Source organism: Petaurus breviceps, unplaced genomic scaffold (genome assembly GCF_028583685.1).
Source record: "Petaurus breviceps papuanus isolate PSGF00001 unplaced genomic scaffold, PetGlider_PUasm1.0 90579, whole genome shotgun sequence".
NCBI lineage: Eukaryota > Metazoa > Chordata > Mammalia > Diprotodontia > Petauridae > Petaurus > Petaurus breviceps.
The window spans coordinates 125,943-150,793 of NW_027187278.1; the positions used below are offsets into that span (position 1 = coordinate 125,943).

General features: G+C 34.8%; 1 protein-coding gene across 1 annotated transcript in view; it reads left to right on the forward strand.

Moving 5' to 3' along the window:
- The first annotated feature begins 1,401 nt into the window (after positions 1-1,401).
- Positions 1,402-24,851, forward strand: part of LOC138142440 (protocadherin-9-like) — a 402,987-nt gene continuing 379,537 nt past the window's right edge. The window contains exons 1-3 of the mRNA XM_069063490.1: positions 1,402-1,429; positions 16,236-16,309; positions 17,275-17,476. Coding sequence (XP_068919591.1) covers positions 1,402-1,429; positions 16,236-16,309; positions 17,275-17,476 — 304 coding nt within the window. The remainder of the gene's footprint in view (positions 1,430-16,235; positions 16,310-17,274; positions 17,477-24,851) is intronic.

Sequence of the window (24,851 nt, forward strand, 5' to 3'; positions counted from 1 at the left end):
GTTTTGTTTTGGGGCTCACTTTGGGAAGAACTGTGTGATTTGGCCAGATGAAACTCTGGGTTTAAAAACCCAGATGTTGGTGCTTCTCTCTCTGGTAACTGTGTGTATGCAGCGGTCAGACAGCTAGAAGCCCTGTCTGTTAAATTGTGTTATTTTGTCTGCTTGTAATTTCTGTTTGTACTTTCTGAAGTTCAGGGTGCTGACTTTTCACCCTGAACTAAGTAAATGATATATGTTTGATTAAAGTAAGATTGTTAACCCTTTTTGAGTTGCTTCCCTTTAGAAAAGCAGATCAAAGAACCTGTGCTAGCAGCCATCCTGCATATGCTAGAATGCTTGCTGATACAAAGGGAAAGGGTGAAGGCTAAGAGAGAAAAAAGGGTACCAAAGCTCCTAAATCTGTCTAATATTTATCTCTTATTCTTATACTTTTTTAAGGGTACAGGTGGGCAAATATTTTATTCCTTAGAATAGAAAATATTCTGGCATCACATAGACCAACATATATAATGATGTCTTATTGTGTTAGAGAACTAATATCATTATTTAATAAAAAAAAATAAAGGAAGGCTGTCACCACTTCACTAGAAAATAAAAGTGACTAGTGAGGAATAACCTTCTCTTCCTGGAAGATCCCTTGGATGTGCTGTCGTTGGCAGAATAAGCATTATACACTTATAATAAACAACAGAAGAGTGAGGGCTGCAAAAAAAAATTGAAAACAACACCGATGTACAACACTCATAAATCTGCTAGCAGGCTTACGACTCCTTCACATGCCTCCTCTTAACGGGAGGTGGTGTGATGGGATATGTTTTTGTGAATCCTTTGAAGATGTCACGAAAAAGCATCCGACTCTACTGGCATTTGAAGAGCCACTTCAGGGCTCTATAGCTGGATTTCCAAATGCTGCTAAATGCTGCACAGTGAATGGGAAATTTGGTTTCAAAGTCACATTTGGAGTTAGAAAGAGCATGTTTGCAAATCTGGCAAAAGTCATCCTTGTGATGAGATTTGGGCCACCGAGGGACTCCTATGCTGCCGGTCTCTTTGTTCTCCTCCCATTTGGCATCCTTTCTGAACTGCTCCAGATCACAGTGATGTGAGAGTCCCCCATGATTAAGGGACCTTGTGTGCACGTGGACAGGTGCCAGGTTCTTTTCTTTCATTTTTATTAGCCCTCCACCTCCAAACAACAGATGCTGGGGTGGCTAAGGGAGAGCTGTTTTCAGTAAGTGAAGCTAAGGGAGACCTCAATGGATGTGGAGGATATACACAAATTAGCTGACACTTCCAGACTTGTTTGGAGCTTAGATAGAGGCTACTGTAATTGGCTACCAGTGTTCAAATTCACTGGTCTCTAGGTACTTTCTTTAGGGCCTGAGGGAATTTCACGACAGCATGAAAGTAAAACTTCCAGTTGGCCCAGGCAAGTCAACCTAATTAAAAGGCACAGAGGGCATTGAATCAGGAAAGGTCTATTTATTGTATTCTTTGTCTCCTTCCTCTAGCTCTGATCTGAGCTTTTGATAGAGGAAGTTGGACCTGCTTTTATCCTGATGGAGCTCCTCAGAGCCAAATGAACCTGCATGCTTTGTGGAGACTGAACACCGAAATGCCCACCAGTTTAACATGATAGTTGACTGTCTAGATTTCTCTGCATTCTTGGGCATGTCACCATTTTGTCTCTTTTTAAGGGCTTTTAATTTTTTTTATTTCAATTTTTAGTCTTTAGCCAGTGAACAGAAAGGCACCAAGTGAATTTGCAGAATGGGATAGACTTTCCTCTAATGTTCAATTTTATTTGTCTAGATTATTCCTCAGTGTAATTTTACATGGAAAGAGTCCAGGCCTTTTTGGAAAGTGCATTAACTTTTTTAGACTGCTCTTATAGTGGCTGCAGAGGGGATTTTCTAAAGGGCCCCTTGGTAGTGTGGAAGAATACATGCACCTCAAAAGGGCCTAACTTGCTCTTAAGGAGTAACTTACCTAGCAGGAGAATGTGTCTAATTAGAGGGGGGAAAATAAAACAGAAAATAGCGTTCTTTTTCAGGTGAAAACGCTGGGACTTTTTTTCCACCTCGTGTGTGTGTGTGTGTGTGTGTGTGTGTGTGTGTGTGTGACAGAGACAGAAACACAGAGAGAGAGAGAGAGAGAGAGAGAGAGAGAGAGAGAGAGAGAGAGAGAGAGAGAGAGAGAGAGAGAGAGAGAGAACAAAACAAAGTACCTAACCAAATTTGCTTTTCAAAGAATAGCCAGGATGCTGAGAACAGGGAAGTTTTCTAATTAGAATGTAATTCCCGAAACCTCTGATGGTGTCTTTACCCTACTGAATATGGAAATTTCAAGTCTCTTCTGTTAATTAACTCGATTCACTAACATTCTGAGGGACATGACTCCTGACTGCTAATCTTTGTACCACTCTTCCAAAGCAGTGGGTCAGCGGAGCTTTCAGTCCTCTATTTGTGCACCCTGACTGGCTTTGTTCAGGCACAGGGAGCGCCAAGTAAATAGCCTGCTGACAAGCATTTCTCTTTGGTTTTTGCTTCTTTTCCCTTTTAAATTATTTCATTTGTTTTGCCAACATGCCTGCTTTTTTGGCACACCTGCTTTCCTCCTTAGATTGTTAGCTCTTTTCTCAGAATCAATTGCGAGCAGCTTGCAACCAAATGCCTGATTAAAAAGTTAGCAGACCTTGAGTGCAATTACTTCAGCTCTATAGCATTCAGGCATTAAACCCAGTGTTAATTGTTTCCCATTTTTGTAACGATCCTTATAATAGGATAAAAACAGAAGAGATCATTTCTTGTAGTTAAAACAGCAGAAAATAAAGACATTCCTTCTGATTAATCATTGCAATATGAAATTAAACACAATCATGAGTAAATACACTCAAAGCTGGATTTGGATGCCAGCAAAAGTTGCCATTCTTACTCTGAAACACATATTTGCAGAGTGGCAATGCAACATAGTCTTTGCTTCCTTTTTTATTTTTTAGAGATGATTATATTGCCAGGCACTTTTATAGTCAGTTTTTTTTTTCTTTTTAAGATTGTCTCTCTTTCTGTTGTTCCTGATTCTTCTTAACTAATGTTTAACATAGCTATCAAACATGGCAGTGGATAAACTAGCAAATTGTTGAGAAAAAAAAAGGCCTAAAGTTGCATATGGAGTGTGCTTTTTAAGGGGAAAAGAGGAATTATTTACAGCAATTATTTCCAAAGGATTACTTCTTTAACTGTAAGGAGAAGCATGGTGTGAAAAGTTTTATCCTATTGAAAATTGAGAACACCACTTTTTTTGTTATTAGATGTAAGTATATGAATTTCAAAGTATTTTAATTTCTGATTTTGGAATTTGTCTGGCTATATATATATATATATATATATATATATATATATATATATATATATGAATTTAAAAATGCTTGAAGCTACTTACCATTTTTCCTAGTCTTATCTCTGTATGGATATAATCCTTTTGGTTCTTCAGATTTTTCCTGATCTCTCATTCTTGTTTCATTTAAAATCTAAACTTCATTAATTGTTGAAGTAGCAACTGACCAGACTCCCAGTCTTTACATTTATGATGGCAACTATGAATCCATTGGTATAAGAGTCACAGATATGAAACCTTACATTTCCTGAAAAAAAAAAGTTATTACAAAAAACTAAAAGGCATCTAATTTTTCTCTCTGAAACTAAGTTGATGAGCAAAATATTTTAAAATTATATGATATGTATGTGTATTCCATCATTCCATTTCAGCTATATAGAGATAGGGACTAGACCTTTGATATCAGTAGTGCATGGAAACCCCAGATGAGGAAACTCCTTCTACTAATACACAGTGGCATCTTCTCTGCAACTCATGGTCTTGACAGGCTTGCCTAGAGCACTGAAAGGTCATCACTAGTCACTTTGTGACAGACATGCCCTGTCCCTAGCTTTTTCTGGTTTTAAGATCAGCTCTTTACTACTTTATTTTGCACTATGGAACTAGGTGTAAGCTGCATGGGGTAATCTTTTGGTAGAATAGGGAAAGAACTTTTTCTCACCATTAAGGTCTTTCTGCCCTTCTGTTGCTGCATCAAGATAAATCTCTAAGAGGTCTATAAGAGAGTCAGATAGGTAAGAATCTGGTGAGAAATTGTTTGGAGGCAAATATTGCCCAGTCTTCCTGAGAGAATGAGTCTGTAGATGAGCCAGCTTTAAGGGAAGCTTACAAGGTAATATTGTTTTAGGAGACTATATCTGGGTTAGAGGATATTTGTGAATTAGGAAATTTCTACTGCTTCTCCTTAGGGACTAAGGATGGCTAAAGAGAAGGAATTTACTAAGAGGGAAGAAGAAGGAGCTATGTGAACTATACTCTAGACCAGAGGTTCCCAAAGTGGATGATACTGACCACTGGGGGGTGCTGGAATGATCCAAGGGAGTGGTAGTAGTCCCAATAAGTTTGGTACCATTTTCTCTTGACTCTCCCTTTCCTTTCATTATTCTATCTACTTTGTTGGTTATGGATCTGTGATCCTGTTCACAAACTGATAGTTAGTCTGATGAAAACTGTTCTGAAAAATGCGTATGTACATCATGGATTTAAAGCCCAAACGTTCAATGTGTAATTCTTCCCTTCCCCCTAAAACACCCAGAGTTTGGATTCTCCTTTCCCCCACAGTGCCTCCTTGAATCCTCATGAACTATGTCTTACTATCAGTTGGGGAAGATTGAGTATAGAGGTAAGATTCATGAGATTTTGCCCTTCCAGTAAAGTAAGAGTTGCCTATCACAATTTTCCTATAAAGCAGAATTGGTTAGCTGCCATGTTTGATCAGTTATCGCTTAAACCACAAGGCCTGTGAAAAATGCTTAGATTTTCATATCTGTGATCTGTCAAAGTTAAAGATCAAACAGGATGTCTGAGCTACATTCTCTGTGTGATTTGTCAATCTGTGAAGTCTGAGATAAGATGCTTTTTACAGACATTAAGTTCTATGATTTATTCCAGGAAAGATAACACCTTAAATCCCAAAGTACCATCTATTTACTTCCATATGTCAGATGGGGACATGCACTAGATCAGAACTATTTTCTTATGTGAGAAGCATTGCACATCATTTTTATGAAGTTAAGTTGTTCTTGGAAGTGTCTGAAGTGTTTTTAGACTTATGGAAATGCAATTGTTCCCAACCAATGAGCCAAGTACCCCAAGGATGCCAAGCAGTTATTGCAAAGGGTCTGAGAATCTCTATTTGCACCATATCATTATTTTTATCTTTATTTAGTGTCAACAAAATATGCAGTGTGACTCGATAAGTAACAAACATATCTTCTGTAGATTGAATATTCTCACATGTATATATATTACTATTTTCTAAGGTATATAGTTGCTATTATTCTAAGGTATGTAGTTGCTATTATAGGTTTAAAGTGTCACCAAATTTATAGACATTTTTTGTCAATCAGTGGATGCTAATAATACATCCATGTTAACATGTCAAATGGGTAGCAGTGCTTTTTTAGTTATTAATACTTTAACAAATGCTTTTATATTGAGTATGCTCTACAATCTTTTCTGACTATTTAATGATTAACCCAAATATATGTCCACAGACTTGGAGATTTATAGATTTTTTTTAATACTAGAAATGGCACTTAGGCGATACCTAGTCCAACCTCCTCATTTTATAGGTGAAAAAATTGAGACCTATGGAGTTGAAATGACTTGACCAAGGTCATAGAAGTAATAACAGGGTTGGGAGACATATGCTAGTCTTCTAAATCTCAACCCACAGTTGTTTGTGTCATACTTTAAAATGACTACTTATTGTATTATGAAAAACTGTAGCCAAATGCATTATTTGAATTTTTTATATGCCTCAAATATGCCTTTATATGCCTTTGTCACACATTCTCTTACTCTTAGGTATCTAGGTTTCTAGGTGGTACGGTAGATGGAATGTTGGACCTGGAATCAGGAAGAACTAAGTTCAAGACCTCCTTTATAAATTTATTTAGCTCTGTAAACCTTAGCAAGAGATTTAACTTTTCTTACCATTACTTCCATCATCTGTAAAAGAGGAAAATAACCAAGCCTATCTTATAGTGTTGTTATGAAGGTCAAATGAGGTAATATGCCCAATGCTTTGCAAACTTTAAAGTTCTATGTGATTTGTGATTTTCATAAACCCATTAGAAGTTTGCATCTAAATACATGGTTTTAGAAGTAGTTCCTTTTGGAAGCTATACATTTATTTCAAAAATACAGATTTTTCTCAATACCTCTTTTGTTAACCTCTTTGGAATTGTCCTCAGAGATAGAGCAAAAAGCAAAGTAGCAAATTAGCTTTGTTTTTACATCCATACCTCATTTTTGGTCATAGACTATTAACAACCATTCTCAACCACCTAATTTTACAAGGTTTATCTTCAAAGATATTGACTTTTTCCAAAAAAATCTAATTAAGCTTGCTATATGAAGATTTTCCATAACTGAGAATATAAAATGGATGGGGGATATTGATTCTTAAGATACTTCCAAAAAAATAATTTCCAATTTTTTTTGAGGAGTCACATCTGTATGGAAAAAAGTTCCATTTCCTGATTATCATCCTACTTTGAAGGGGACAAAATTTATTTGAGTGTATGAGTTCTGTTTTGTTTCTTAAAACTTTAGTTTTATTTGTCACAGGATCATATAGTACTAGGAAGAAAGATTTTTATAAGTTAAATATTCTTATACTGAGATCATCAATTTGTTCTTAGCTTCAATTAGTACTATATGGTAAAGGTGACGATAATTATACATATATACATACATATATATATATATATCTTGAAGATTAGAGCCCCATTACTTTGTATATGTATGCAAATATAGTGTCTACATATATATATGTGTGTATAATACACATAGAAGTATCCCAGTGAGTGTCACTCTTATATAGGTATACACACAAAATCAGATTTTTTATTAGCCTTTGGACAGGAAAGGTCATGGAAAGGATAAGGAGAAAGGTATATAACATTACATACATTACTTATGACAATATTGTCCCTTTTTGCCTGTTCGTTAAGATCTAACACTCTAACATGGCAGTAATAATATCTTTCTTGTTTATGAATAGTTGTAAGGCAGCTTTCTGGCATCACAGATTGTAAACTAAAAGGACATTGTTGCTTTTTTTTCAGCTTTCTTTTATCTTAGGAGGAGACATGACTGATCACACTGAATTAATTGTAAGCCAGTGAGCTGTCAGTGACAGATATCCATTACATGCACTAGTACTAGTCCAGAAGGCAACATTCAAATTCACTATTCCCCTTTCAACAGCTCTAAAATGAGATCTCATCCCTTTAAAAGATAAAATGAAATAAATAACATTCCCCAAACTTTAGCTTATGATTAATGATTATTTTGAAGTTAATTACATTTTTTTCAGGGAAAAAAAATTAGCAAAGTTTCAAAACTGCATTACACAAGCTCCATTATGGATTATATGATATTTTCTGAAGACTTGGTAATTATCACAACATGAGTGAGTCGACTCATCTATTTTTTTTTCAAAATTGGAATAACTTAAAAAGATTTGAATGAGTAACTTTTAATTTTACTCGGGAATTATGGTATTGTTCCCAGTTTAGCAATATGTTGGAGTATATTAGGGAATACACATATACAAACTATTTTATGAGTCAAGAGAGTGAGACCCAGGGTTACTTATGGTATACAGTCAGGACTACCTTCCTTCAAACATAGCCTGACTACTTTTCCACAAGAAATGTTTCCTGCTTGATTTTACAGGTCATATTTCATGTAGAAGAAAGTTAACAGAACTGAACAGTATGGGAATTTCCGTCAGCCATCAGTTTTCATTGTTTTTCCTCTTAAGATGGCTGGGAATTTTTCATGATTCAAGGCACTAGATAAAGCTGAATTTCTATTCCAATCACTGATAAATATTTAAGGCATAAAATAAGGGTGGGTGTTTAAAAAATTCAGATTAATTATCAGCCAGGCTGAGAAAGATATAAAATCAAGAACCATTATTGACATAAGAGCATATCATATATCAGCATCCTTGATACTATCAGGGAGATCTAATTGTTAGCAGAGATAATTTAATAGGATAACTAATTAAATGGCTGGTAATCCAATTTATGTTCAAGTTATAAGTATCACGATAGCCCTAGTCTTCCTATATCATAGAAACTGAATTATTATGGATTTGTTTGTAATAGAAAATTCAATTGGAAAGAACACTTGCTGTGTTGTTCTTTATTTCTGTACACATAATTTATAGATACAAAGATTTAGCTTGCAAAGATCCAGGAACAGCTGTTCCTGTTTAATGTAGTCACTTTATATTATATATACAAAGATACAATACTGTGTTCCTACTGTGTAACATTTAACTTTAGAAATATGTTTGAGATTTTCTTTGATGCCTTGTGAGCTAAAAGGCAGAAAGAAAATAAGAAGATAATATAATTAGCAGAATACTGAGCCATGCTAACTGTTTTTAAGCAAATACCTCACTCCTTTATCTCTGCATATCCATGCTTATTCTATGAAATGGAGGAATGATCAGCACCTTGGAAAGTGTCCTGGTACAAGCACTTCAATTTCATATGCCTAAAAGCAGAGATAGTAACCATTCCCCTGAGACTTACAGAGAAACTCAGTTCTGCTGTCGCACTTGGAGGCATTTCTGCTATCAGTTTTTTCCTTGGTGTTTCACTTGACACAAGGTGGTAGGAATGAAGGAAATAAGCATTTATTTAACACCTACCATGTGCCAGACACCATGTTAAACACTTTATTAGTATTATCTCATTTGATCTTCATGACGGCCCTTTGAGGTAGGTGCTATTATTATCTCCATGTAATAGTTGAAGGAATTGAGGTAGGTAGAAGGTAAGTGATTTCTCCAGGCTCACACAATTGAGGCTGGATTTGAACTCAGGTTTTCCTGATTCCAGGTCCAGTGTTCTATTCATTGCACCAACTTACTGCCTTTGATATTTTATAAAGAGCATAACAAAATAATATGAAATTATTTTAAGTGGAGAGTATTAATAATAATTGGGCGCTAGACTTAGTAGGAGATCTGTTCCCAGTTGTGCTTTGAAGGAAGCTAGAAATTGTATGATGCGGAGGTAAAGGGTGAATGTATTAGCGATAAGGGGGTCCACTGAGCAAAAAGATAGGTTTAACAGTATGGAATGTTAGAAAATAGCTAGCAGGGCAGTTTAACTTTAAAAGGAGTATGTATAAAGAAAAGTAACATGAAATAAGACTGGAAAGGTGGTTGAGAGTCAGTTTAAAGGTGACTGTAAATACCAGCTAAGTAGGTTATATTTTATCTTAGAGGCAGTAGAGAGCCATTGACAATTTTTGTTTAGGGAGATGACATGGTCAGTTACATGTTTTAGAAATACATGAGTTGGAGGTGGAAGAGACAGGAGGCAGAGATGACAATTAAGATGCTATTTCAGCACTCTGGGTGAGAGGTAATAAGGACCTGAAATGGGGTAGGAGTTACATGAGGGGACAGAGGGGAATGGATATAGGAAATATTGTGGAATAAGAATTTCCATGCCTTTATATCTAATTGGAAATGAGAGTGAAGAAGATAACAGATGAGAACATAATACTGATTGCTTACTTAGGTGACTAGAAAGATGGGGTGCCATCAACAGAAAGGAATTAATCTTGAGGATAGATGGTATTAGAAAGAAACCAAGCATTCCACTGATATAGGAAACATGTATCCAACACTGCTTTCCCTTCTTTCCTCCTCTCCATTTCTATAGCCACAACCAAAATGTCTAATTTCTAACCAGCTTGACTATCATAATATTTTATTTTTTTTACTTCACTCCTTTCCTTCTTTGGTTCATCATACCACTGCCAGAAAAATTTCTTCTAAATATGCTTCATTTAAAAATCCTAATGAGTAAAATTTTTTAAAAATTCTCCCTGGCATTAAGGCCACTGCATTATCAGATACCAGCTTATCCTTTCAGCCCTATCTCATATCATCCCATTCATTCACTCTATACTTCAACAAAACTGTATGAATCAATGTTACTTGAGTACCTGCCTTTCTCCTGTCCTTTGTTTGTATTAGTTAATATGTCTGCAGTACTTTCTCTCATTTTCCATTTTTTAAATTCTTTTTCAAATCTATTGAATTTCTGCCTATCCTTTAAAGCTAGGCTAAAATTTTACATTTTCCCATTATTTTTTCCTGGTCAGTAATAACCTTTTCCTTATATATTACTTGTAATTTTTTTATTGTACATTTTAGTAATTCATGTTTATGTCTTATCTTCCTAATAAAATATGAAATCTTTTGGAGCAGCAAATTCATAGCATTATTGGGGGGATAATGATATCTGAGAAGAGAATTAACTATGTAATAAATCTAGATTAAAACTCCTGTTCTGATGCCACCTGTATGTTCATGAGCAAATCACTTACTGTCTCTAGCTATAAAATGAGGGGTTTACACAAAGTGATTTCTTTCATATCTAGACCTTATGATTACCTAAATTCTATATGCCCCCAAATAAGTATGTGTTGAATGAAGTAGTCACGTTTACAGATGAGGAAATGTTCACAAATTTACTCTGACAGATTTTCTCAAGGGTTATACTACATTTAAACCTAGAATAATATAGGAATTAGAATAACCTATATGTATATAGTGCCTTTTTTGGCATTTAAGTGGTTCAGTTGATGGTGCCAGGCTTTGAGTGAAAAACACATGAGTTCAAATCTAGCCTCATACACTTACTAGCTATGTGGACCAGGGAAAATCACTTAATCTTTCTTTGCCTTAGTTTCCTCAACTGTAAAATAGAGATGATAATAACATATACCTCTCAAGAATACTGTGGCATTCAAATGAGGTGATATTAAGTCCTTAACATTGTTACTAGCATAGAGTAGGCACTAAATAAATATTCTCTTCCTCCATTTCCCTCCCACCTTTTTAAGGTTTACAAAATATGGTGCTAACAATAAACCTGTGAGGTTGGTAGTACAAATACTGTAGTATTATCCTCCTTTTAAAGACAAGGCATTTGAGGATTAAACAAATAAATTGAATTACTTATGGTTTCACATCCAGTAAGTGTTGGAGTCAGAAAAAAACCTAAGTAACGTGACTCCATCTCATTTATCCCTTTTACACTTCATTTTCTGTAATTTTATAGCCCATGGAATAAATAGTACATGCCAAATGCCATGTGAAGATTGGGCAATTTCCCCCCCTATGAACTCAGCTAGAGTGTAACTCTTCTTTTAAAAATCCACCAGCAGTGGCTGTTGTTAGACTAGTCTCCTACTCAAGTACTGACCTTGCTTAACCCTGCTTTGCTTGTAGGATTGGAAGCTATTATATGAGAGCAAAGATACAGGCTGAAATCTTCTGGAAAACCAGTGGAGAATTGCTGGGAAAAAAATAACACATTTGGAAACATTCAGTTGTTTTACTTGCTAGAATAGGAGGGAAGGATAACTGGATTCTAGTGACCATAGAGGTGGAAAAGGTCATCTAATTCATGCTCCTCATTTTACAGATGAGGAGATTGAGGCCTAGAAAGGTTAAGTGACTTGATTAAGCTCACTTAGGGAGTAAGCATCAGTATCAGAATTTGAATGCAGGTCATGTGGTGCCAGAGCATGTGCTTTTCTACTGTCCTCCTCTGCCTGCCTTGCTCTCCCCTGACTTGTGATCTTGAGTGAATCAGTTTCCTTATGTGTAAAATGAGTGGATGGAGGAAATGATATCTAACTGCCCTATAGTTTCTGGGCTTCTGTGAATTCTAGATAATATCAGCAGAAGCCATTTCAGCATAAGAATTACTAATGCCAAGGCTAACAATAACTGAATGATTACTTTTTGAAAAGAGTTATATTTTCATGCATTATCAGTTACCTATCAGTAAGAAACATCAATACTGTTTTATCCTATATAACCATTACATTTTCTCTATGGGTCATAATGATCCCCTCCCCCTCCCCCAAGTTAGTAATTTACTGAATTAAAAGTTTGGAAATGATTTCCTAGCTTTAGTTGTATTGTTTTTTCCCAAATCCAAATTATGAAAAAGTACATTTTTATTATTAGTTGACACCTAACTTGAGCATGGGAACGTTTAAAGCGTGATTAAATTCAATGGTATGCATTTCCTGTTAAGTCATTTTTTTTTCTTTTGAAACAAGATGAATATGTTAGAATATTGAGTTTGATATAGTATCAAGGAATATAGGAACACATATATTTGCTATGTATTTTAAATATATGCACACATGTTTAAAATATATTTAATATTATACATTCATATGACAATAGCATTCGTAGGACTATGTTACCTAAAACATACAATATATGGTAGTGCTCAGTGTAAATGATCAGTAAAGTATGAGCACATGTCGGTCTGACGACTGCTTGTCCATCTGTGCTCCCCTGGCAAACAGCTTCCCTGGCATAGACAACAGGAGATTCAGGATTCGTCGGAACGTGTCACCTTTTAAAAGTTGCTTGTAATGGCCACTGGCATAAAAATTATTTTGTTTATGAAGTTGTTGTGTGTGTGTGTATGTGTTTATAGGATATTCATTCACCTAGAGCTCTTTATGTTGACAAGTCAGATAAATAGCGTATTTTAAACCTTTTTTTTTTAAAGTCAGAACCTATGTTGTTTTTGTTTTTTCCCCATGGGAAAAAATGGAATGGAGAGGAAGCAGATTTATGAAAACAAGCACAAAAAATAACTGCCTGGACTTTGGAAAACCTGAAGGATGCCCATAATAGCTTTCAGCATCCTAATTCTGTCAGGCAGGTTTGGACTACCTCCATAAAACAGTCTGGGCATATTTCCATGGGACCAGGCAATAAGGTAAAATTTCCTGGACCAGTAGGTCAATGGTGTTCCCTCTTCCTTCCCCTAAAAAATAAAGCATTACAGGTTGCCTGATTGCCATGCCCAATTTCCTTTTGGTACAAACCTTCAATATATCCATGCATACATACATACATATATGCATTAAGATGTTATGTATATATACACATATATACATGTATAATTAATAATAACATGTTATTCTATGTATAGAATATAGAGGTCAGTTCAATTACATTTATTCTTTTGAATACCTACTATAAATTAGGACAGTCTTTCTTAATTTGCCTTATTTATTATGGCATAAAAAGAATTTGGAGGGCAGAAAGTAGCATTCCATTAAATTCCCCAAATATTGACTTACCCAAATGACTAATATATGAATATTAAGGTGAAAATTCCTTAGAAGCTATTTCATTCTGGCCCTACATGTCAAGGAGAGCTTTTTAAGTCCCTACTTTCTAAATACTATTCTGTACCTTTCTGTGACTTTCCAGTTTCAATTTAATCTTATTTTCTATTTAATCCACTTTATTGCTTCTGACATTACTCTGCCTGTATTAATCACTATTATAATAATTATAGCATCAAGTATTATCATTCCTTGCTTTCTGAAATCGTACATACATTTTAGGTACCAGTAGTTATGATCAACCAATCAACAAACATTAATTAAGCACCAGCTGGTTGCTGGTTACTGTACTACATACTGGCCATACAAATATAATTTATCCTTAAAAGTATAGCAGTTAGTTCAAGGAAATTTCCTTCCACAAGGTACCAGAGTGTTATATAACATTACTTGCCCCCACTCTTTTTCCTTTTTTGATTTATTTTTTGTTGGCCTTAATCATCCACTTCAATTCATTCCCCTAGGGCTTAGTCTAAAAAGTGTGTGACATTCTCTACAAGAATTCCTTTACAGATCACCTCTTTTTATCCTAAACCAATTGGTTGGTGACCACTGCTGATCCACCTCCTTTCTTTTTCCCCAAGTAAATGACAAAATTATGCCCCAGAGGAAGATATGACATTTTCTGGAAAAAAAATGTGAATTAGACTGCTTATATGTTTTTCTCTCTTACCTCTTTTTTCATATTGTCTAGCACCTTGAAGCCCAGAAGGCTGTAAAATAAATGTGATATAGTCAGAACTTTCTGACTATTCAATAATCCAAGACCACAGAGTGAAATTTAATGTCCATCACTAAGGATGATAGCGATACACAGTATTGTCAGTTAAGACACAGACATGCTAGTGTTAAAGCCCATTTATAAAATATTAAAAAGCAAACCTTACACTGATTACTTTATTAACATAACATATCTAATACTTAAAAAAAACCTTGGATCTATTTCTTAGGCTGCACTTTTTCTTACCTTTACTTATAAATTGTGCAAAAAATCATAGAGGAGTTCTGTGAGATGTGGCATAATGAAATGCATTTGAAAATGTTTTATGTCATTTAATATATTTTTCTCTACCCCCCAAATAAAAGACATACAGATTTGTTTCTATATGTTGAATGCTTTCAAAGTAAGGCACTTTATTCTTTGACTATGTTCTGGGAAATTAAACTCTGTCAGAGGGTACATATAAAATATTTTTAGTATTTCATAAACTCAGTCATATAAGAGAATAAGCGCACAAATTCAGGTCTGTAAGAAATTATACCAGAAACTAACCTAGGGGATAGTAAATGATAAAATTCAAATTATTACTCAAAGTATTGGCACCTTTTTACACACATCAAACTAATTGTCACTTTGATATAAAAATGGAGAATTTTGAAAAATATCTACTGCCTTGTAAACTATGGATTTATAGTGCTAGATACAAAATTGACCTCTTAGAACCCAGAAAGAGTTAATACCTCCTTAAAGATATCTCTTCTGAGTTCAGTAATGATTTAAGATAAAAGAGGAGAAAAGTATTTTTTTTTACTCTGTATTTCATAGGCTATTAGGAGAAAACAGTAGCTTTGGGTTCTTACTTATAAAGCTGAATTATAGCAGGGAATGTACCCAGGAATTAACTTTGAACATGCCAATATGACATTTGGGAAGTAACTTACTCCCTGATAGGACCTAGCCTCTTATCATTCCTGGCACATTTTTGGAAAGCAAAATAGAGTATCCTGAGATACTGTAAATATCAGTTAAAATTGTGGGTCAATTAAAATTAAGGATCAATATTAAAATTTGCATCATTCTAAGGGGATGCTATAGTTATTGATAATAAAGTTGAATTCATAATGCCTTCCTTGGTTGATACAAGTTGTTTTTCCTAATATTGTCTATGTCCATGGCATTTACCTTTTATTGAAGCATGGTTGTAAACTGCTTGCTTATCTTGCCCTCCTGCTGACTTAGGTTTAAAAGAAACTGACTTCTCCAGTGCTACTATCTAGAATATTTGGACTAGTACTATTCCAAACAGTAGATGTGTAATCCAGTATACAGTTACTTAGAAAGACACTGCTTTTATATAAATTAATTTTGAGCACTTGATTATGAGAACTCAGAGAGGCAGATACTTTTTTGTAAAAATAAAGTTCCTGACAGTATCAACTTTCCAACTCCACTTTCACAGTTTTGACCCGAATGAAAACTCCCTTGAAGAATGAGTTTCATTTCCATATATAAATCGATAGGAACAGTCCCCAATTAGTGCCATTTATGATTGTAATTTATGTGATGTGGACATCAGTTCATTAGGAAATGAACTGAAACATCACCTCATTTCACATAGGTCACTGAACAGTAATCAAATGGTACCAGCTTACAGCCATTACAACTTTGAGCTGAATTTGAACTACTGACCCACAAGAAAGACTGTATCCTATTTATAATTTAGGAAAAAAGAATTATTGAATATAAGCATTTAAGACTTCAGAATCTTGGCTGTAGCTATGTTATTTTTTTCTTTAAAAAGTGAAAATAAAACCCAACAAAATCTATAAAATAAGAAGATGAAGTTTAAGTAGAATTATTTTTTACTCTTTTTGTTTTTGAAGCTAGGGACAACTGTTCATATTTCTGTCAAGAAGGTGGCCATGTGAAAAGCCCATTTGACTGTTATGCAGAGTGAGAATTGTAGATATATTTCCCTAAAGACTGTACCCAAAGTTGATTGCTTATGTGATCCCATCTGGTAATGGCACCATGGTATAAATTTAGAAGGAAAGTATGGCTTAAATACTTATAGTATGACTATAAGATTTATATTTCAGCAGTATGTTTGGCCAGTACTACTTGTATGGTGATTTAGTGACAAATTCATCTAACTAGCAATAAAATAATTTAATTATTTTTGTTATAGGGACAGGGACTGTACCTGTTATTTCATTGGTATTGAGAACTCCCAGTTTAAGGGAAGTTCATCTGCCAAAGCAAGTAGGCATATTCTCTGTATCTTATGTCTTAAAGAATTGCCTAGAGCAGGGGTGGGGAACCTGTGGCCATGAGACTACATGTGACCTATTGACTGAGTCCAAGTTTTATAGAACAACTCCTTTTATTAAGGGAATTTTTTTCTGTGAAGTTTGGATTTAGTCAAAGGGTCACAATTGAGGACCTAGAGGGCCACATGTGACCTCAAGGCTGCAAGTTCCCCACCCCTGGCATAGAGAAGTCACATAGTGCCACCCAGTCATTATGTCACTCATTGGGCTTGAACCAAGTTCTTCCTATTGTTTCTTGCTATGATACTATAATGAATAAAACCTATTTCAATTGTTTTAAGAATAAATACAATGTATTGTTTCATAAAATGACTGATAATTGTATAGAATGTTCTGAAAATCTGTGGTGCCCATTGTCTATCCTTAAAGAAATGTCCACATCATAATGACCATTTTAGAAACATAATGCAATCACATTATGTTATTATTGATTCAAGAAAATTAAAATTGATATTGTCTTAAAAATCATCAGTGCTGTGGAATGCATTTTCCTATTTCTATTTAATAAAATGTAATCCTCTATATTACCTTGCCATCATTGTAACCTTTCTGAACTGTTACTTTTCTTTTCTTATCACATTTTACAAAGTGTTAAAGTAATATTCCATGATCTTAAAATAGAGTTAATTGGAATTTTTTCTGGTATATTGCTTATATAATGCATAACAGCAGAGTTAAAATTTTATTCTTTTAAAGTTAACATACGAAAAACAAATGTTGCTCCTAATTTCTATTTCAAAGGAAATGTTTATGGTTTGTTCCAATTTCAAAACCAAAAACAAGATTTTGAAAACCTTTGGATGCAATTAAACCTATTTTTAAAAGACAATACAATCTGTGCAATGTTATTGAACTAAGAAGAGCATTAATCAGTATGTCCTTTGCCCTTCTTTGTAGTCTCAGCGCCGTGTTACGTTTCACCTCCCTGATGGTTCCCAAGAAAGCTGCAGTGACAGTGGTCTAGGAGACCATGAGCCTGTGGGTAGTGGAACCCTGATCTCACACCCTCTTCCTCTGGTTCAGCCACAGGACGAATTCTACGACCAGGCCTCACCAGACAAGAGGACTGAAGCTGATGGAAATTCTGACCCCAATTCTGGTGAGTTAACCTTTAAAAAAATTGAATTATAATATCCTGCATTTGTTTTCTCCCAGTATTTGAGTGCTGAATGATTAAAACTGTAGAACCTTAGAGTGAACATTGTTTTGATACTAAGGTGTATTTTGCAGCATGCTAAATCCAGTTAATCTGGAATTTTAGGTATCTGTGTTGACTGGTGAAATCTGAAGGTCTGCTTGAAATGCATTTGTTGTCACTAGACAATAATTAAGAAAAATTAATAAATACAAAGTTATTTTTTTCCTGTAGCATATTCATAAGTGCATTGGTGGCATTATCCTCTTTGGTTATCCAATAGGAGTCAAAAAAACTATTTTATTCTTCAATGGAGACTTTGTTTTAAATTCAAATAGTCATCTACACAGTTGTCTAGGGAGCTAAAGATTTTTGCTTTCCATGTCTAGTTTATGATTATTTGATTTATTTGTTGCCTTAACTGTCACCATATATATAGATATCTATATAGAGATAGAAAGATAGCTAGATTTAGATACAAATATGAACATAGACATCACTACTTTATAGACTTTACAGTAATAACTAATTCCTCTAAAGTTGTAATGGACATCATTCCATTAGAGCAGTCACAGAGTTTAAACCAAAGGCTCTGCATGTTATGATTCTCCAAAAACTTGAATTCTCAAAAAATTTCAAGATTGATTACATCAGAATATCAAAGTAAAGCATATTTAATCAGGAACTTTCTGGAGCAGATGACCATGAGAGCAATTAATGTGTTAACTAATAATATTAGAGATGCAAAATATACAGTCATAAAGCAGTGGTGTCCTTTAGGTAGTATTACTTATATGAATGAAAATAGCTATATTTCTTTATTCATCAATGGTCAATCAGTCATCTATTCTCCAAGTCATCTGAACTAATTGAGAATGATTTGAGTGATGAAAAATGCATTAGTAAAATCATATCATACATTCCTTTAATATGTCAAAGATTTTTTTAAGAGTTAAGATGCATTTTCCATTACCAAAAAGAATGGAAGAATTTCACTCTTCAGTCTATCAAGAAATAACATATTGATAAATGGCTTTTGTGGAAAGTCCGAACTTGAGTTTGGAATTCTCAAAGATCATTTAACTGTTTTTTTGATTATTTTGATTTATAGAATAATAAGCATATGTGCCTTTGAAAACATTAACTTCTAAAATTTTGGCAAATCTGTGATATCTGCAAGTTATAGCAATGGTTAATAGAGCATACTAATTTCCTAGGTGAATTATCATAGTAGTTTGAATTTTTTTTCTCTTCCAGATAGTTTTTAAAAGTCAACACAATTTTATTTATTTGTTAATTAATGGGAAGTCATACCTAAAGATAGAAGTATTACATTTATTAATTTTGCTTTCATGAAATAAAGGAACATATTATAAGATATTATCTTTAAGTATTGAGGTCATTTACACTTCAATAACTTATTCAGGGATCTTGTATAATAGTTAAATAGAAGTAATTGAATCAATATGATAGTTAGAAACTTTTGCTTTAACTAGGGATATGCAGCAGTCTTTTCTACTTTCTGTCTTAGACTGTTTAGGCTTTGAGAATTTCTACCCAATTACTAGTCAAGGTCACAAGCATCTTTTAAGTGTTTACTATGTTCTACTCACTGTGCTAAGCACTGAGGATATAAGGAAACACAAAAGACAGTCCCTGTTTTCTTGTAGTTCAGAGTCCAGTGGGGCATGCAACATGAAAATAACTGTTCATAAACAAGGCATTTGTTTATAGATGATAAGGAATATGATAAACAGAGGATGGACAGTACAATTAAGGGGGATCAGGAAAGATTTCTTGGAATAGATAGGATGTTAGGTGAGACTTGAAGGAAATCAAGAAGGTCAGAATATAGAAATGAGGACAGAGAGAATTCTGAGTATGATGTTGTATCTTGTGCTATGAACTATAAATAGAGCAGTGTCACTAGACCACAGAGTGTATATATGGTGGTGAGTAAAATATAAAAAGATTTTCAAGGAAGGAGAAGGACAGATTATGAAGGGCTTTGAATGCTATAGTATTTTATATTTGAACTTGGAGATGATAGCGAACCATTGGAGTCTATTGAACAGAAGAGTGACATGGGCAGATTTGTGCTTTAATATCAATTAGATGGTTGAATAAATAGAGTGGGGAAAAGACTTTAGGGAAGGAGACCGATCAGTAGGCTATTGCATTAGTTTAGATGTAAGGTGATAAGAGTCTATACCAGGGTTGTGGCTGTTCAGAAAGGTCAATGTGTGTAAGAGAGCTATTACAAAGCTAAAATCAAAAGGACTTTTCAACAACTTGGATATGGGGGTTGAGAGAATGAGAAGTCAAGAATAAAATATAGGTTGTAAGTTTTGGGTGACAGGGAGGATGGGGGTGCCATCCACAGTTATTATGAAGAGTGGTAGATTTTGGGGAAAAGATAAGTTGCAATTCAAACATGTTGAACTTAAGGTGTCTATGAGACATCCAGTTTGAGATGTCTAGGAGATATTTGTAGATGTGAATCTGGAAATTAGGAAAGAGATTAAAGCTTGACAAGTAGGTCTGGGAATCATCTACATAGAGTTGATAACTGAATCCATGGGAGTTGATGAGATGACCAAACAAAATGGTATAGTGAACAAACAGAAGACAACCCAGGATAGAGCCTTGTAGGACACCTATGGTTAGTGGGTATGGCCTAAATGAACATCCAGAAAAGGAGAATGAGAAGTAGTCAGAGAAATGGTGAAGAACTCAATAGATCAGTATCATGGAGATTAAGAGAGGAGAATATCAAGGAGAAAGGTGATAATAGGTGATCAGTCAACAATATTAAAAGCTGCAGAGGGGTAAAGAGGAATAAGGATTTGTTTTTTGCTTTTTTGGAGGGCAATTGGGGTTAAATGACTTGCCCAAAGTCACATGTCACATGGCTAGCTAGTAAGTGTGTCAAGTATCTGAGTCTGGATTTGAACTCAGGTCCCCCTGACTCCAGGGCTATGCTCTATTCACTGTGCCACCTAACTGCCTGAAGGAATAAGGACTGAGAAATTAGAAATTTAGAAAACAAAAATTAATTTGTAATGAATTAGAAGATCATTGGTAATTTTGGAGAGAACATTTTCAGTTGAATGATGACTTTGGAACCAGTTTGAAGAGTTAAGAAGAGAGGATGAAAAAAGGAAATGAAGATATTGATTTTAGATATCCTTCTCAAGGAATCAAAGCACAAAAAGGAGACTACATATGCAATGGTAGTTAGTGGGGATGAACAGATCAATGAGAATAGATGAAGACATAGTCTTGCTTGTAGGCAATAAGGAAGTGATCAGTAGAAAGAAAGTAATAGAAGATAAATTAGAGAGTAATGATGACAGATAGTGGATTGGAGTTATTTGTCCATAAAGAGGAGTTTGCCTTGGGAAGAAGGGTCACTACACATCAGACAGGAATGCAAGAGGAGATATTAGTGGCATGTGAGGGATGGGAGATGGGGACGAGGGTATAAGGAAGAACTCTTAGTGAACTCTCACTTTTTTTTTTCAGTGAAAAAAGAGACAAAGTTTTCAGTTGAAAGGGTAGGGGAAAGGACCTGAGGAAAGTTTCCTCAGTTGTTAAATGGGGATAATAATAGCATCTGCCTTCCAGGATTTTTATTAGGATCAAATAAGTTAATATTTGTGCTTAACACAGTGCTTGATTCATAGTAAGGTGATTAATAGAGCCTTTCTTTTCTCTTCCTCCCTTCCTTCCTTCCTTCCTTCCTTCCTTCCTTCTTTCCTTCCTTCCTTCCTTCCTTCCTTCCTTCCTTCCTTCCTTCCTTCCTTCCTTCCTTCCTTCCTTCCTTCCTTCCTTCCTTCCTTCCTTCCTTCCTTCCTTCCTTCCTTCTTTCCTTCCTTCCTCCTTCCTTCCTTCCTTCCTTCCTTCCTTCCTTCCTTCCTTCCTTCCTTCCTTCCTTCTCTCCTTCCTTCTTTCCTTCCCTTACTTTCTCCCCTCCTTCCTTCCTTCCTTCCTTTTATCCAGTGCCCACAGTTTTTATTTTTATTTACAATTGTATAAACATTTTAACATTATTTTCTTTTTTAATATTAAGTTCCAAATTATCTCTTTCCTATCTACCCATCCTCTATCCAATGAGAAGGCAAGTATATCAATTATACATGTGGAAATCATGCAAAATACATTTCCATATTAGCCTTATTAGAAAATGTAATAAAAATAAAGAAAATTACACTTCAGTTTGTACTTAGAGTTCCTTTCTCTCTCTGGAAATGGATAGCATTTTTTCACCATGAGTCCTTTCGAATTGTCATGGATCATTTTTTTGATCAGAATATCTGAGTCTTTCACAATTCATCTTCTCACTTCACTTTTCATCAGTTCATATAGGTCTTGCCATGTTTCTTAAACTCCCTCCCTGGTTACTTCTTCTAGCATAATAGTAATTCTTCACAATCACATGCCTCAACTTGATCAACTATTCCCCAGTTGATGAAAAACCCCTTAATTTCTAATTCTTTGCCACCACGAAAAGAACTACTATATATATAGGGCCTTCTCTGTCTCTCTGTCTCTGTCTCTCTCTTTGTCTCTCTCTCTCTCTGTCTCTCTCTCTGTCTCTCTCTCTGTCTCTCTTTCTCTCTCTCTGTCTCTCTCTCTCTCTGTCTCTCTGTCTCTCTCTCTCTGTGTCTCTGTCTCTCTCTCTCTGTCTGTCTCTCTCTCTCTCTGTCTCTCTCTCTGTCTCTCTCTCTCTGTCTCTCTCTCTGTCTCTCTGTCTCTCTGTCTCTCTCTCTGTGTCTGTCTCTCTCTCTCTGTCTCTCTCTCATCTCCTTAGGTACAGACCAAATACCGGTATTATTGGGTGAAAGGATATGAGCACTTTTATAGTCCTTGGGCAAAGTTCTAAATCATTCCCCAGAATGGCTGGACCAGTTTACAACTCTACCAATGGCATATTAGTGTACCTATTTTCTCCTTCATCATTTGTCATTTCTGATAGATGTGAAGTGGTACCTCACAGTTGTTTTAATTTGCATTTCTCTAATCAGTAGTTATTTAGAGCATTTTTTCATATGACTATAGATATCTTTGATTTCTTCTTCTAAAAACTGCCTGTACATATGCTTTTCCAGTTGAGGAATGGCTCTTATTTTTATAAATCTGATTGAGTTCTCTATATATTTGAAAAATAAGGCCTTTGTTAGAGAAACTCCTTTTTAGTAAAATGTAATTTTCCTGATTATCTCTTTTAATTAGATCTGTTTTTACTTTTGCTTTTTTAGAGATCATGACTGATAAATTCTTAGTTACACGTATCATCTTCCCATATAGGAATATGAACAATTTAACTTTATTGAGTCCCTTATGATTACTTTTTCATGCTTATCTTTGTGTGCTTCTCTTGCATCTTATTTTTGAATGCCAAATTTTCTGTTCAACTCTGGTCTTTTTCATCAGGAATGCTTTAAAGTCTTCTATTTCATAAAGTATCTATTTTCCCCACTGACAGATTATACTCAGTTTTGTGTTCCAAATTCTCTTCTTTCCTTCCTCCTTCACCACCCCTCCTCATTGAGAAGGCAAGCAATTTCATATAAGTTATATATGTGTAGTCATGTCAAAATGCCAAAAAAATATCCATAATGGTCATGTTGTGAAAGAAAGCATAGATTAAAGAAAAGAAAACTCAAGAAAAATAAAGTAAAAAAAAGGATGCTTTGATCTGTATTCAGACACCATAGGTTCTTTCTCTGGATGGATAGTGAGTTGTCATGGATCATTGTATTGCTGAGAATAGCAAAGTTATTCATAGCTGATCATCCTATAATATTGCTATTACTTTGTACCCATTACATTTCACTTTGCATCAACCTATGTAAGTCTTTCTAGGTTTTTCTGAGAGCATCCTACTCATCATTTCTTATGATACAATAGTGTTCCATCAAAATTACATGCCACATCTTATTCAGCCACCTCCCAATTGATGTGCATCACCTTAATTTTCAATTCTTTACCCCTAGAAAAGAGCTGATATAAATGTGTGTGTGTGTGCATGCATATAGGTCATTTTCTTTTTTGTTTTTAATCTCTTTTGAGATATTTGTATTATTATTTGTATTAATACCACTATTAATTGTATTATTATGTCAAAGGATATACATGATTTTATAGCCCTTTGGGCATAGTTCCAAATTGCTTTGTAGAATGGTTTAATCAATTCATAACTCTGACAACAGTATATTAATGTCTCATTTTCTCACATCCTCTCAAATATTTGTCATTAACCTTTTCTGTCATATTATCTAATGTAATAAGTATGAGGTAGTACATTAGAATTGTTTTACTTTGCATTTTTCCAATCAATGATGAATTAGAATATTTTTCATATGTATATAGATAGATTTAACTACTTCTGAAAACTAATTATATCTTTTAATCATTTACCAATTGGGAAATAACTTATTTTTATAAATTTGATGCAATTCTCTATATGTTAAATAAATGAGGCCTATATCAGAGAAGCTTACTTCATTTTTTTCCACAGTTACTATTTCTAATTGTATTTCCCTCCATCCTATTCCCCCGACCCCCATTTATTATATTCTCTCTTTTTTTCACCCTGTCCCTACTCAAAAGTGTTTTGCTTCTGATTACCCCTTTCCCCGTTCTGCCCCCTCTTTTATCACCCCCCCTTTTATCCCCTTTCCTTCCTATTTTCTGTAGGGTAAGATAGGTTTCTGTACCCCATTGCCTGTGTATATTATTTCCCAGTTACATGTAAAAACAACTTTTAACATTCATTTTTAAAACATTAAGTCCCAAAATCACTCTTCCTATCCACGCGCATTGAGGAGGCAAGCAATTTAAGTTATACATGTGTAGTCATGTAAAACACTTCCATAATAGTCATGTTGCTTCCTTTTACCCTGTCCCTCCTCAAAAGTGTTTACTTCTGATTGCTCCGGTCCCCTCTCTGCCGTCCCTTTTATCACTGTCCTCTCTTTTCTCCTTCCCCCCTACTTTTCTCACTCCCTCAACTCTGCCTTTTGAAATACTTCTTCAAGCTCCTGATTAAGTGCCATCTTCTCTGGAGAATTTTTCCTGATCTCCCTAGACAGAATAAGGAACCCTTCTTGGATTCTTTCTGGGTCTTTTGCCTAGACTCTTCAATGTACCTATCATGTTCTAATTTATATTATGGATAATCATGTCTATTTTATGCTCTACTAGATTGTAAGTTCCTTGAGAATAATGGGCGTCTGTCCTTTTTCTTTGCATCCTCAGGTAGTATTATAGTATCTCAAATATAATAGGAAGCCAATAAGTGTTCATTAATTAAAGAGGATTGTTGAATAAATGT